The 14,232-nt window shown below is 41.9% G+C and overlaps 1 protein-coding gene across 2 annotated transcripts in view; it reads left to right on the top strand.

The window, feature by feature from the left end:
* LOC104536963 (sodium channel protein type 5 subunit alpha-like) overlaps positions 1-14,232 on the top strand; it is a 168,911-nt gene that overhangs the window by 90,901 nt on the left and 63,778 nt on the right. Inside the window, exons 16-17 of one of the 2 annotated variants that reach the window (XM_010179717.1) lie at positions 9,463-9,933; positions 13,834-13,842. In XM_010179717.1, coding sequence (XP_010178019.1) covers positions 9,463-9,933; positions 13,834-13,842 — 480 coding nt within the window. The remainder of the gene's footprint in view (positions 1-9,462; positions 9,934-13,833; positions 13,843-14,232) is intronic. The other variant, XM_010179726.1, reaches the window with a different exon arrangement.

Below are 14,232 nucleotides of genomic sequence, written 5' to 3'. Positions count from 1 at the left end.
AAAGTAACATTTTAAAGGAAATAGTGTTCCTCTCCTAGTGAAGGAAAAAAAAAAGCTAATATTAATTATTTCTTGACTCTGATTTAATTTTCTTGTCTCCAGGCTTACCCTTATATTGATTTTACTTTGGTGTAAAATATTAGATGCAGGGAAGTCATTCCTTACTGTAGCCATTATCACTGGTTTTCTTTCTCTGTTATTCTGTTTCCAGAGCTTTTTAAATCCTTTCACTTCTCTGTGGCTTACATTTCCCCAGATGTTTTCTGTCATGTGTGAATGGGAACTGCCTCTTTGTCTTGATCTCCAGTCCTGACTGCTCAAGGGACATGGTGGCCAACAGAGCACGAAACAGTATTTGGTCGTGGCTGGGTGTCCACCTCTCAGGGGAGGTGTAGGATTTGAGTTTTAAAGGGATGACACCAGGGATTCCACTCTGCCCTGACCAGGCGCTGTCCTCCATGTGAGCCTAGTCATGCAGGGTTAGGGCTCTGGGTAAAAACCGCCAAGCTTTATCTTCCAAAATGAGGGATTTTTTTTGCTTGTGCCTAGTCATTGTGTAGTAATTGGTTTAGCAGATGATGAAGTGATGTTTGCATATGACTAGTGAAAATATTCTAGGGACAACATGGGTATTTCTCACCTATCATCACTCCTTGCTGTGAGCAGCAATAGCAAAGACTTTCAAGGTGTATGGTCAATCCAAGCCTGCTAAGTCTGTCTCACTCTCTAATTGTTTTGACATCCTCATCCCCATGACAGCTTAACACTTTTGCTGATTTAGTACAAAGGTAATAGTCTCTTGTTTGTAATCAATAAAATTTCCATAGTTTCCCTAATGCTTTTGGGGTATGTTGAGCCTTTAGCATCACAAACACAACTGTTTAGCTGGGAGAGGTTTAGAATTGTTTGACAGCACTTCTTGTCTGTCTAGACAATGGTTTGAGAAGTCCACAGCGGCTCTTGCAATGCTGGTGAATTAGTGTTGCTTTGATATCTGATGAAAAACTTGCAGGAACATGTCTGTTTTCATGCTGTTGCTTTAGTAATGGAAAAATTTATCTTCCTTCACCCCCCATCTGACCCTCCTCTCTTGTATAGGACTTGGAGACTAAGATTTTTCAGATCAGGAAGTACTTGGTTTCCAGACTTCTAAGGGACTTATTTTCAAAAAACACTGGAAGTCATCTGTTAAATAAAAAAATCTAAACTCACTTCAATAGTACTTGAAGCAGTAAGGTTTGTGTGCATATTTATACCCAGGTAGGTGGATGACAAATGAAGAAGACTTGTCAGTGTGAGAGATCCAACAGGTTGTGGTAAGAGGTGTCATGGGTTGCCTTAGGTCTGTGTCAGAGGTTGGAGGTGAGGAGGGGAAGAGGCTGGTGACTGGTCCTTGCGAGATGGGAGCTGGGGAAGTGCCAGCCTCCTCTCCCAGTTCAGCCTCCCTCCCTGGAGAGCCGTTTTCATCATGTCAGACTGGCAGCAAGAGCAACGTTGATGTGGTGCCCTTTGCCTGAAACCCCCCGCCCCCCCACCTCAAGATGCTGTATCCATGCCAGGTCTGACACACCCGGTGCTAACACAGCTTTATATCTCCCCTGAAAGTAGGAAGGGATGAATGGCAGCTTAAAAAGACCTCAAAAAATTTTTATGTGGCACAAAGGTGCTATGAAGTGTAATTAATGGGCTTAATCTACCCTTCCATTACTCAAGGAGATTTACTCCTGTGTAAAGTGGCAAGAACAGCACTGAGGAGCCTGCCCTATTAATTATATATACCCCTTTAAACTCTGGAACGAGAAATATGGTGACCATTTTCCCCACCTGTGCACACATCATCAAACATGGGTGAGCACGACTACCATCCAGCATCACTTCTCTGCCTTGTACTGCTTAAAGATGACCGGCTGCACAGGACACCACTAAAACTGCAGGGAAACATAATGTCAATACCCGTAGTGGAGAAGAGTCAGCAAAACTCCTAGACTTATGACAAATACCACAAAAACAGTAGTGGGACTGGGGGGTACACATGGATCTCACTGATTTCCAGAGTCTACCATGCAGATAGGTACAGCTATATCAGCCACCGTACCTGTTCTTCATATTCAAGAGACATAAAAGGCACTTTTACTCCTTCATTTCATCTCACCTGTGCAGCCATCAGTCTTAGGATGGGACATATTGGACTCAAGCTCTTCTGACCACATGGATTGGATCTCGCCTGTCTATACAGGGAACCTCAGGTGCCTTTGACTCCCCTAAAGGGAGTGGGGATGCCAACCATGCTCCAAGGCTGCACTTTCCAAGCACACTGAGAGCACTGTTGTGCACAGAGGGGAAATGCATGTGGTAGCTGAGAGGCTAGGGGAAAAAAAAATCAAGCCTTGTTCTCTTCGGTCTTAGGGAAAATGGAAATAATTTACATGAAATCACTGAATTTATAGCCATTTCTGTATTTGCATATGACAGAATTATTCCTGCTGCGTTACTTCCGTTTTTCTTTCCGGTGGAGAACATCTACTCTCATTACCATCATAAAGTAGTTTAGGGATCTTACATGAGAAAAAAAAGCTGAATTTGGTGTATTGTTTTTATTAATTTTCTTTTTATATTATTCTACTTATTTATATTGTAATTTTTAGTTCAACAGATAAACCAGTTATTTCACTGAACAGATTAACATGGACTTGATAAGAAAAAATTCCTCTGGCAACCAATTGGCACTATAGCGCCCCACAAATCTCTCATCTACAACTTCTAGCGTGCCTTGTAGGATCAAACACAGTTCACTTGGGAAGATGTCTGCCTGCAAGGCAGGAAATCCATATCCCCACTTCCATATATTTTCCTAGCTATCAATCCTGCTCCTGCAGTCTGGGCTCTCTCTCCTACCTGCCCCTGGCCACAGGGACCGCATGCCGTACTTGTGGTATCATGATTACTTTGACAGCAAGAAACTAAGATATCATGAGAATGGGATTATGAGATTGACTATAGGATAAAGAGAAACTGGGCTGGGAGGGTATAAGCTTCTTAACCAAGCACAAATAGCTGAAATAATAGAAAAGAGAATATAGAAATAACTGATCATGTAAATTGCTTTTTGCAGGAGTACTCTCTCTTGGTAAATTTTGCCCTTGGATGAAAATGTACAACGGATTGGAAAATATACTTCCAAGGAAAGAAATAATCCTCCTGTAGCAGAGAGATGGACTAGGTGACCTATTACTGCAGGTTTCTGGCTTAAACTTAAATCTCACACTTCCTTGATGCAGTGAAAGCCCCCTTATGAGCAGTTTTTCTTTGCAGTTTCATGGATTTTGCTAAAGTAAATAAAATGTTTGGTATATATTGTATTAGGCTTGCTAGAAGACATCAAGGTCTCCAAAGAGAAAACTGCATCTTTCCCATCTGTGCTAGCCAAAGAGCAGTGCAGGTGTCCACTGCCATCAGAAAACAGAAATAAAGGAAGAAAATCAGTTTCTTTCACTGGTCAGAGAGTGCCTGAAGAGCTTCTTGCTGGTCTGTGTCTAGCAGACACTGCCAGAGAAGTGGGTTTGAATAGGTTGAGGTGTATGGGTCCTGTTTTATCCACAAAAAAAGTATTAGCTGAGTAGTTGATGATCCTGGCAAGTACCTCACTTTCTGGACCCATATATGCAGCTGAGTGACAGCAGGGAGGATGTGCTGCCACAGGGATACAATTTGTTTCAATCGCTTTATTTTTGACGTGACAGAATTCACTGATGGAGCATGGTTTCTGCTCTGTACACTGTTGTTATAGAAAAACCTGCTTAGCTGGCTCCTAGGAGTTTTCTCTTCCACAGGAAAACATCCTCAGGGGATACAGGTCACTCATAGGTGCTCTTAACTGTCCTTCCTAACCTTCATCTCCTGCAGTGGAGGTGACGGTACACATCTGCTGTCTGAACATCTTCAGTTGTTTGAAGGGTCCTGAGGGCTCACAAGCAAACAAGTGCTCATAAGAGCATCTCCTGAACTGCTCTGTTTTATGAACCTCCTGCCTGAAAAGGTGATCCCATCTCTGACTGCAGCTTACCAGGAATTGTCCTGTGTGGTCCAGGCAGATGAGAACATTTGACCTTAGTTGCTGCTCATTGGCAAGTTCATTAAACTTCGTGCACAGGAAAGGAGCAGGGGGTTTGAAAACCAAATTCCCTTGTTTTGTTGGCAGTGTGTGGTCAAGACAGTTCCCTTTACAGGAAAAGCCACATAGGTGAACTTATATCAGATCCTCTGCAATCAAACACAACCTGTAGCTGAGGACCTCACTTCAGAGGTGACTTAACTCTGCCATTGAACTTGGGCAGGTACAACTTCGTTCTCTCTCCTACCTAAATGAAATACAGAATTATTTTCAAGCTGCTAAGAAGTGGCCTTAGACTTTCCAGTGGATTTTCAGCCTATATTTGGCACAGTGTGTGATCCCAGTGAGAGTCCAGGGCAGTGAGCGCATTGCTGAATCAATTCATGGGAGTGCAGGAGGATTGCAGCGATGGACACTGTTTGACTGAATGACAGGTGGAAGGCTAAATACATAAAGATTTCTAACCCTGTATTTTTGCCAAATCAAGGTAAATACAAGAATGGAAGGAAAATGAGGGAGAAGTCACATGTTTTTTGCTCCAAAATTTCAGCAATAGAGTTTGCAGAGAGTTATTTTTGAGAAGGGTTTGATCAGAAAGTGTCATCTGAAATTACACTGTCTGGTTTTGTACTGTGATGGTCAAAACAAAAGGAGGCGATGAAGCTGAGTTGTTCAGACTGCAGCCCACCATGGCAGTAGATGTGGTTCCCAGCCTCCATCAGCAGTACCTGCCTAGGGCTCCTTGGGAAGGATGGGTCCTGCCAGAAGCCTGCTTTGTTTCCAGTGCTGGGGAGCTAGGAATTTGCTTTACAACCTCATGCCTCTCTGCTCTTTGCTTGCTGTGACCACAGAATTAATGCAGTACTTAGTATAATGCTAGTGCTGCAGCTCTGCACAGGATGGGGCTGAAGCATCCCACACTCTCCTATAATGGTGAAAGTTGCTTGGCTATAAAGGTTGGCTACACCTGGCCTGGAGTATGGCATACCAGACTGACACCAAGAAGGAGTTTCTGGATACCTGGCTGAGTTTGACAAGTCGTGGATGATGCCCTTAGTCATGTGATTTCTATTTCAGTAGCGTTGGGAGGAGCAGGGAGTTGGGCTCAATGATCCTATGGGTTCCTTCCACTTTAGATATTGTATGATTTTGTGTTAGATATTTGTTCTGCATTGGTTAGTGCCCTAACTTTAACCTGGCTGTGAGACACTAAACCCAAACTAGCCTAGACTTCAATAGGCACCACCAGAGATGGTTCAGCCCTTCAGCATCTCCTGGGATGTGAGACTGTCTCCATCATCTACAGATATCCTAGGAGAGGTCATTCAGCTTAAGCATCTCAGGGATGCACCTGACATTAGGCCAGATGAATCTGATGCTTTGTGCCTTATAATGGCATCACCAGTCACCAGCTTTAGAAAGGCATTAAAAAGTGAGGAAGCCTATGAAGGCATGCTGTATTGTCATCAGGGTAAATGCTTTATGTTATTATGCTAAAGGAGTTGAGGTTTCCTTGAGTGCATCTGTCATATGATTCTTAACCTCAAAGACCAAAAAAGTGACCTGCTTTCAGAGGCTGGTTGCTTGGTGTCACTGGAAAGCATAGTTTCTTTTTAAGGGGATCCATATGGACATACAAATCTGCCTTTGCTTTTGAAAACTGAATTAGTCTTGAGTTTGCTTTTACTTAAACTGAAAGCATTTCGTTAGCAACCAGGAGGACTGGATATTATTAATAACCTTTTACAGGAAATGTGGTGTGTCATGGGTTGAGCATATATTTTTCTGGAAAATGCAGTGTACAGTGAAATGGGGGGAATAAGTAAACATAAAGTGCTTATACCACAGTTCACTCTATTTGAATGCCCAGCAAAACACCTCTGAGGTTACCTGCTCATAAAGGAAGGAGGGAATGGTATTTGAGATTTATTTTTGGCTAAAAGCATGAAGTGCAAGTAGTTTTTTGTGCAAAATATCAGCTGCATTTCTCGGAAGCATACAACATTGCTTCAAAAATCCATGGTAAATAACAACACTAAGAATGTTACCACCTATTACATACACCTGCAGGTGTATCTGGATAGACTTGTGTAACTGTAATTTGACATCTGAAATAAATATGGAAAATTAAAACAAGGCATTTCAAACAAGTTATTCTGTGAACAGAAGAATTAATTAAGTATAGGATGAAATTCATCTTCAGATAACAAAATTTGGGTGCCTACATGGAGATATTCACTTACGGAGAAGACATCTAAGCTACCACTACAGTCTGCAGGTATCTAGAGTTTGACTCGATTTTGTCTAGCACCACTGGGGATACTGCAGAGTATTCATCCTGGCCTCCAACTAGTCATAGATCTCCAATAATAGTGTGTTGTGTTAGCCAGTTGCCTCAGGATGATTTGAGCATGCTAGACTCAGCTGGCATTAGATGACTACATGGCTACATATAGCTCTAACGTGGTCACCTATATTGGTAAGGCTCTGCTGTCTATATGATGAATTTCTTTTGATTTAAATGAGGTTTAGATGCCTCATTAGATCCTCAAGCTTTGGTGTTTAAGTTTGGAGACAGCTGCCATCCTTGAAGAGTGATTGAGTTCCCTAACACCACCAGTCTGTTGCCTGTTGCAATACCCTGTTGTGCCCTGTCTGGATGATAGCTGGAGGTTTAGGAGGATGCACATCTCCTGTTGGTCTGGTGTGGATGTCTCAGACAACCTCAAACAACAGTAGGCATCTCTGTCAAGGTAACTGAAATGAACAGAAAGTCCAGAAGATTTTTGTTCTGGATTTCTTCATCTCCTCCCATCTTCCAGCTCCTTCTCATGTCCCTAGGTTACCACTGGGAAGACACATGCTGTGGCTTGGTCCAAGCTCTGTCTGCACTGGTGACCTGGGCAGTGTATCTTATCTACGCACATGCTTATTTTCAGGACACCTGTAGCAATGTGGTTATCTCTGATACCCTACCCTTCTATCAAACATGGTTGAAAATTGCTGAAGCAATTCTACCAGTGACTCCTTCACTGATGGGCTCCTACCTGCCTGGCAGTGTATCCAATACCCTTGTTTTCAACTACCTATTAGACAACATCCCTTGCAATACCTCCGAGCGGGATATGAAATGAAAGATTGATTCATACCAGACCACCACAATGATTAAGTGGAGACCCTCACAAGCTGTCAGTGACACTGCAGTATTATAGACCATCTAAGAAACAATTAGCTTTAATCTCACTTTACTTTTGAGAAGGGCAGCGCTCAGTGCAGCAATAGTTGATTCAGTAGTTCATAATGGATGTGGGCATCTGCTGTGCTACTGACTGCTATCATTTATAATCACAGTGATTGCAAAGAGTACTTTAGAAAACAGTACTGACAGGACACTTCAAATGCAGTGTCACCAGATTGACTAAGATAAGGCTAGTTTTCAAAACTCCAGCTTATATATTCTGAATATTTGAAATAAGGGGGAACAGAGTTGGGGGATGATACCAAAAGCTTGTGGCTCTTTGATAAGGTCCACTACTCTTTATACTATTTACTTTGGTCTAGCAGACTTTACCAATTTAAAATACTATCAGAAAAACAGAAGCCAGGGGACTTACAAGTATTTCTGGTAGCATTAAGAGATTAGAGAGAAAATATCTTCACAAAGTCAATTTTATTGCTCAAACACCAGAAGTGCTGCAGCACTGATCTCTCCATTACAGTGCCACAGAGCTGGCACCCACCCACCCAGCAGATGAATTAAACCATGCAATTTGGTCCTAGTTTATTCTGGGTAAATATATTTTAGCTGATATTGGTTTCAATCACCTTTGCCCCATTTTCATCTCAGAAATCAAACTCCAGTGTGAGCTTCTTGCCCTTGTCAATCCTGCATGAAATGTGTAATTCGTTCCTTCTCAGACCACAAGCAGATATAATGTCCCATACACAGCAGCTGATCAGCCCACAGGATGTATTACTGGGAATAGCCTTCTAGAAGAAGCTAGTTTTATTTATTGGATATAATTGTATTTATCAGGGTTGGGAAGAAGGTAAAAAGAGGTTTAAATCATCAAATATGTCACCTGAATGTGTAGTTATGTCTAATCTTTCCATGCACTACCAACAAAGACAGAGAGTTCTGAAGTTACAGGAACAAGATGAAGCCAGCTTACAGTGTCCAGTTCAGTTTGGATGGGGCATCCTTTCTAGGCAACCTGTTCCAATGTTTTACCACCCTCATCATAAAAAGTATTCCTTATATCTAGTCTGAAATTCTCTCTTTTAGTTTAAATCCATTACCCCTTGTCCTATTGCTACAAGCCCTACTAAAAAGTCTGTTCCCATCTCTCTTATAAGTCCTCTTTAAGTATTGAAAGGCTGCAATTAGGAGAGGTGCTTAAGTCCTCTGATCATCTTCATGGCCCTCCTCTGGACCCACTCCAACAGGTCCTTTCCCAACAGGCCTTTCTTGTACTGAGGACGCCAGAGCTGGACACAGTACTTCAGGTGAGGTCTCACCAGAGCGGAGTAGAGGGGCAGAATCATCTCCATCTGCCGGCCATGCTTCTTTTAATGCAGCCAAGGATACGGTTGGCTTTCTGGGCTGCAAGCACACATTGCTGGGTCATGTTCAGCTTCTCATTCACCAGTACTACTAGGTCCTTCTTGGCAGAGTTGCTTTCAATCCCTTCATCTCCCAGCCTGTATTGATACCAGGGATTCCCCTGACCCAGGTGCAGAACTTTGCACTTGACCTTGTTGAACCTCAAGAGGTTCACATGGGCCCACTTCTTGAACTTGTCCATGTGTCTATATATTATATACTACGATATATAAATAACAGTATTCACACTGAGTAAAAACCAAAAGGTCCTGAAAACATTCGTCCTATAGTCTTTTTCTACATGTAAGCAGTACCCTTCTGGATGCCAATTAGTGTTCCAATTAGTGATTTTTCTCCAAGACGGAATACTGGCAATTACAGGAAATTAATTGTACCACCACTTGCGAGAATATTTACACTATGGAGCTTCCAACGAAAATTTTATCACATATTCTGTTTCTGAGCTTTATCTTTTCTATGTTTTGGAGTGTCAGAGGGGGAAAGGGAATGTCAGAGTGTGTCAGAGTGTCCAAGCTATACTTCTGCACCTGAAATTAATGTGTTTGGACACACCTACAGACTAACTCTTCCTACTGAAATCACCTATAATTGGAGATAGCTCCACAAACACTGGTGGTACTACAGTGGCACAGATGAGATGAGACTCAGACCCTGCTGCTTCCAGGATCAAATATTCATCCTCCACATTTACAGGTCGCTGATTTCCTTTTAACTTTATTCATTTCAGGTGCTCAACCTGTTCCTTGCCTTGCTGCTAAGCTCCTTCAGCGCTGACAACCTCTCGGCACCGGATGAGGATGGAGAGATGAACAACCTGCAGCTTGCTTTCGCTCGGATCAACAGGGGTCTTCAGTACGTGAAACACACCACATGGGATTTTTGCTGCAACGTCCTCCGGCACCCCAAAACGACGGCTGAAAAGAAGGCAATGATGAAGCTTGCTGCCCAGAATACAGGTGCCCTTAACAATTATGTGAACAGTCACATGACCACTGAGCTTGGCAAAGACCTGGAGAACCATAAAGAGAACCACGCTGAGGATGGGATGAATAAAAATGGGGAGCAACATCTAGGAATTACAGACAATGATGATTTTATGACCAATCCTGACCTGTCCATTTGTGTTCCTATTGCTGTGGGCGAGTCGGATATTGAGGAGGAAGATGAGGAGCAGAGCACCTTTACAGAAATGGAACAGGTAGGCAACTAAAATATTTCCTAGCTGCAGCTTATTAAGATGGCATTTGTTCCCACCCTGCTCTGGATCCGTGGCTCACGATGCAGATGTCCTATGGCCTAATCCTGCCTTTGATATGTTGTTAACTTCAGCAGAAGTTACTCGTGCATATCTAAGAGCAAAATTCAGTCTCCAACAAGAGGCGTTCCCTCAGTATTCTTCATGCTTGTCTCGATTAATTCTTCTAACCAGAGCAATTACATCCTTTCTCACACAGGAGCCTGTTTATTTTATATTTTTTCAGTTGAATCATGGGAATGTTACAGAACACATCCTAGGTCCTCTGAGTATGGCAAGGGATTTTCTGTGTGCAAAAATGGGCAATGGCTTGGTTTGATTTGTGCAGCAAGAATCAAGGGCCAGGTAGTTCTTTTAAAAATACAGCGAGGCAGAGGCTGATATGACAAGGCAACAGAGAAAGAGAGAAGATATGTAATCATATGTATTCAGACAGGAAAAACAGTTATTTGCCTGTTCTTTGACATGACATTGCAGATTTTCATATTCCCCAGAGCACTTGGTAGTAAAGGCTGAAAAATTCTGTGTGTTTCAAAGTGATGGTGTGAAATGCAGAAGAAAAAGTCTTCACGGGAATGCTTTTATTTCTCTCTTTCTCCCCCTCTGCTTTCTACCGGCTTTATCTCTTGGCTCCATGCACCACGTCTAGTTAATGTTTTCCAGACCCTCCAGCCTTGATCCAGCATCCTCTGACGGCAGCTGAGACCCGTGGAGTTTAGCAGGCGCTGGATCAAAGCTCCTGTTTCAGACCCAGCTGTCAGGAGGGATCCCCCATCTCTTGGTTGAGGGGAAGAAAGTTTTGAACAAAAACTGCCCTTAGAGAAAGGCTGTCCTAAAAAAGCTCTGAAGAATGACTCTGTGTCAGGAGGTGGGCACTAACTGGCTGCTAAATGTGAATTTCTCCTGCTTCATTGTGGAAATCTTTGCAAAGTTAGTGAATTTGCTTACCAGCAAGTCTTACACATTGACCATCCCCATGGGGAGTTGAAGGGGTCAGAAAACTTTATCATCAAATCCCGCTGTCCAAATAGACACCCAAGTAGCAAGAAAAAGAAGTCTGAAATTTTTGGTAAATACTTTTAGAGACTTCTTTTGTATCTTTTTTTAAGGAATACTTTTGTTGAAATGAGGTGTGGATCAGTGTGGGTAGTATGGATAATATCTGGTTTTGCCCTGAGAAGTCCTTTTCTCTTCCCAGAGAGAAGTTAAACCTACGAGCAGAGTACACCTGAAATTTGAAATATGAATATAGATGGATTTCTTAGTATTGGCTGATCTGCAAATACTGATCAGTATAAGTCCGTTTAATAACATGTAAATGTGTTTAATTTTGGAGTTTTGGTTTGAGTTTGGTTGGGGTGCTGGTTATTTATTTATTTGTGGCCTTTAAAGATATCCACAGCTTTCTGCTACATCTGACAAGGGGTCACAATCTTAAAAGCTCTCAGATTTTTCCTTCATGGTGCAAATCAAAAGTTTGTTGAAACTTTGCACGTAAGTGTTCATAAGGTTTGGAAGTGTGTGAATAGCGAGACTCACAATTGCAAGCTAAACTGCGGCATAAAGCATGGAGGGTTTGGGATTTTTATGTCTTACTGTACCTTAAATGTATAGAGAAGTTGATTTCTATTTAGCTGCACAATCTGCCCATGCAGGTACTCGTGCAAGTAGCCATCCATTTTATGCTGTATAGCAAATAAATGTCGAATTAGACCTTTAGTGATATCTAGTAGAGTCATAAGGGAGAGAACTTACATAGAAAAACAGGCATTTTAGTGAAGAATAGGCATTACCTATTTAGTGATAATAGGCATAATGAATAAAAGTTGATCTGAAAATATTAAGAAAACTTCTTCAAAATGTCTCAATACATTATCATATGTAATATAAACATTGAGAATTCAGGGTGAAACAAAATAGGAGGAAACAAAACCCAGTAGGAGAAGCAAACCAAAAGACTGTTTTCACACTGTATCTTTTCATGAAACTTCCAATAAACATTAGAGTAACATTGTCACATTTCCACAAGATACTTGGATTGCAGTGAAATAAAAAGGTTCACTGCCAGAGTGTGCATTAAATAGAAGGCAAGGAGTTGATGAATGTATTAATTAGCTTTGTCACTAGTGTTTCCCAGGCTTTGACAAACAGCTGGTGCACATCATTGCCATTCCTCTGTGCACAGCTCTGATCAATGGTGTTCAACCTTTGTCTGCAGGCCTGAGGGGTCTTTTGCTGAAAAGATCCAAACAAGAAATGAGTTCATATATCCAGCAGACAATTTTATCAGATTTCTAGAGATGAAAATGTGTGCATGCAAAGGGGCTCCAACTCAAAGACTCAAAATACTTTGGCATAATAAATAAACAAAAATAGGAAGAAGCTTGACAGCAAAAAAGAAAAATTTGTAATCAGCTTTGCATTTGCTTTTGTGTAAAACCCTATTTGTGCAGCTGTAAATGTCTTCATAAGGAGCAGAGCTGTGAGAAAACAGAACCCAAATGATTCAAAGACCTGTCATTTTTACTGGTGCCTATTTCAAAGATGTATGATCGTTACTGCAGAAGACATTATTGCACCTGGAGGTCAGTATGAAACCTCAGTTCCCTGGATATAGAGTGGTGAGCCTTACAGCTTGCTAAACCTTGTATCAAAGGCAGCTCTGTGGGACTCTGATGGATAAACTTCCCCACTCACTTCCAGAAGCTTTGATCCTGGGAGCCCCAACTCCATGGGGATCCTTACCGCCTTCCCTCCAGGATGGCCATGATAACCATGGCAGAGCGCGCAACGGAAGAACTATGTGAACAAGAGCAACATTTACATGATTGCACTGAAAGGGCACAATTACGGTGAAGTATCTTTTTGTGTGGAGGGCATCATACAGAAACGAAACAAGAACTACCAAGGGTACACTAAACATTCAAATCTATTCTAACTTTCCCCTAATTATAATCCATATTTTTACATATTTCAATATTTTAGCATGTACAAAGAGAATGTGTCTTTATGTTTACTTCTCAGCAGAAGACAATGTGCCCTGCTTCACTGTAAAGTTGTTGGCTGACCTGGAATTTAGCAGCCCTTCAGCAGTACTGCCAGAATCTGCCTTCCTCTTTATGCTTGCAGATTTTAGTGCAATAGTATGGGAGAGGAGGCAAAAGGAGATCCATAAATGGGGAGTATATGTATGCATGCCTCTCAAGTGCACGGCCAGGGAAATCTACACAATCCTTACACATCCTTTACACTTTCTCTGTCAGTTGAAGGTCCAGGACCATATTCTGTTGATCGTGTGCTCACATCAATCCAGATCCATCTGTCATGGCAGAGGGGCTAACGGGAGTCTGGTCTCAAGCAGAACCACAAAGCTGTTGATCCCGATGGGGTATTTTAGGGCAATGATCAGCTCAGCTTACAGCTCCTGTACCAATGCTGGGCTCTTCCCGGAAAGTCACAAAACTACTCTAAAGTAAGTCATTGTGGCAATGAGAAAAGGGCCCCACAGGGCTACACACAGCAGTTTGAAATTTCAAATGATGAGAAAGCCTTCTGTGACTACACATTTTCCTCTGAGTAATAGAAACATCTACGTTTAAATTTCATCTGCCATTTCTGTTATCAAAGCTTACACTGGCAGCAGCCGTCTTCTTGAAAGCTATCAATCTGTGGCACTGTCACTGAGAGGGTTTTGAAGGAGCAAGACCACATGATAGCTTCTAAATCTCCTTTGATTACTGAGATGCAAGGGAGATGTTCCGCCGGCTCGGAGAGGCAGGAGACACATGCCTGTAGCCCACACATACAGCAAAAGGATCAGAAAGAAAAACTGAACAAGAGAAGTCAGCACAGGTGCAAGAAGCTGGCAGAAGAGGAGTGAGGCTGAGAAAGGACTGTCTTGAAATTCAATAATTCATCTTTGTGGTGTGATATGTATTGATGCCAGTTACTGCAACATTTTCTTTTAGGGTTTTACCTAACTCCCTTCCTTGTCCTGCTCATAGTGCTGGGGAAGTCTCTCCCTGTCAGACCACAGGATCTTCTTCAAGATTTGATGAGAAGTTTAACTTTATAATGAGAACAAGAATAATCACAAGAAGAATATAATCCACCTGGTCATACTTTGGGCATATTGTCCAAATAATCTCCTTTTACATGAAAACTCTCTTCTGTTTTTGCTCTATCTTTGAGATGTATAATTCTAAATATGGGTTGTTTTATCAGTTTTTACCAACTCCAAAA

Source organism: Mesitornis unicolor, unplaced genomic scaffold (assembly GCF_000695765.1).
Source record: "Mesitornis unicolor isolate BGI_N332 unplaced genomic scaffold, ASM69576v1 scaffold570, whole genome shotgun sequence".
Classification (NCBI taxonomy): Eukaryota; Metazoa; Chordata; class Aves; order Mesitornithiformes; family Mesitornithidae; genus Mesitornis; species Mesitornis unicolor.
Note: the sequence above shows the minus strand (reverse complement) of the source record. Positions and strands in the feature narration are given on the sequence as shown.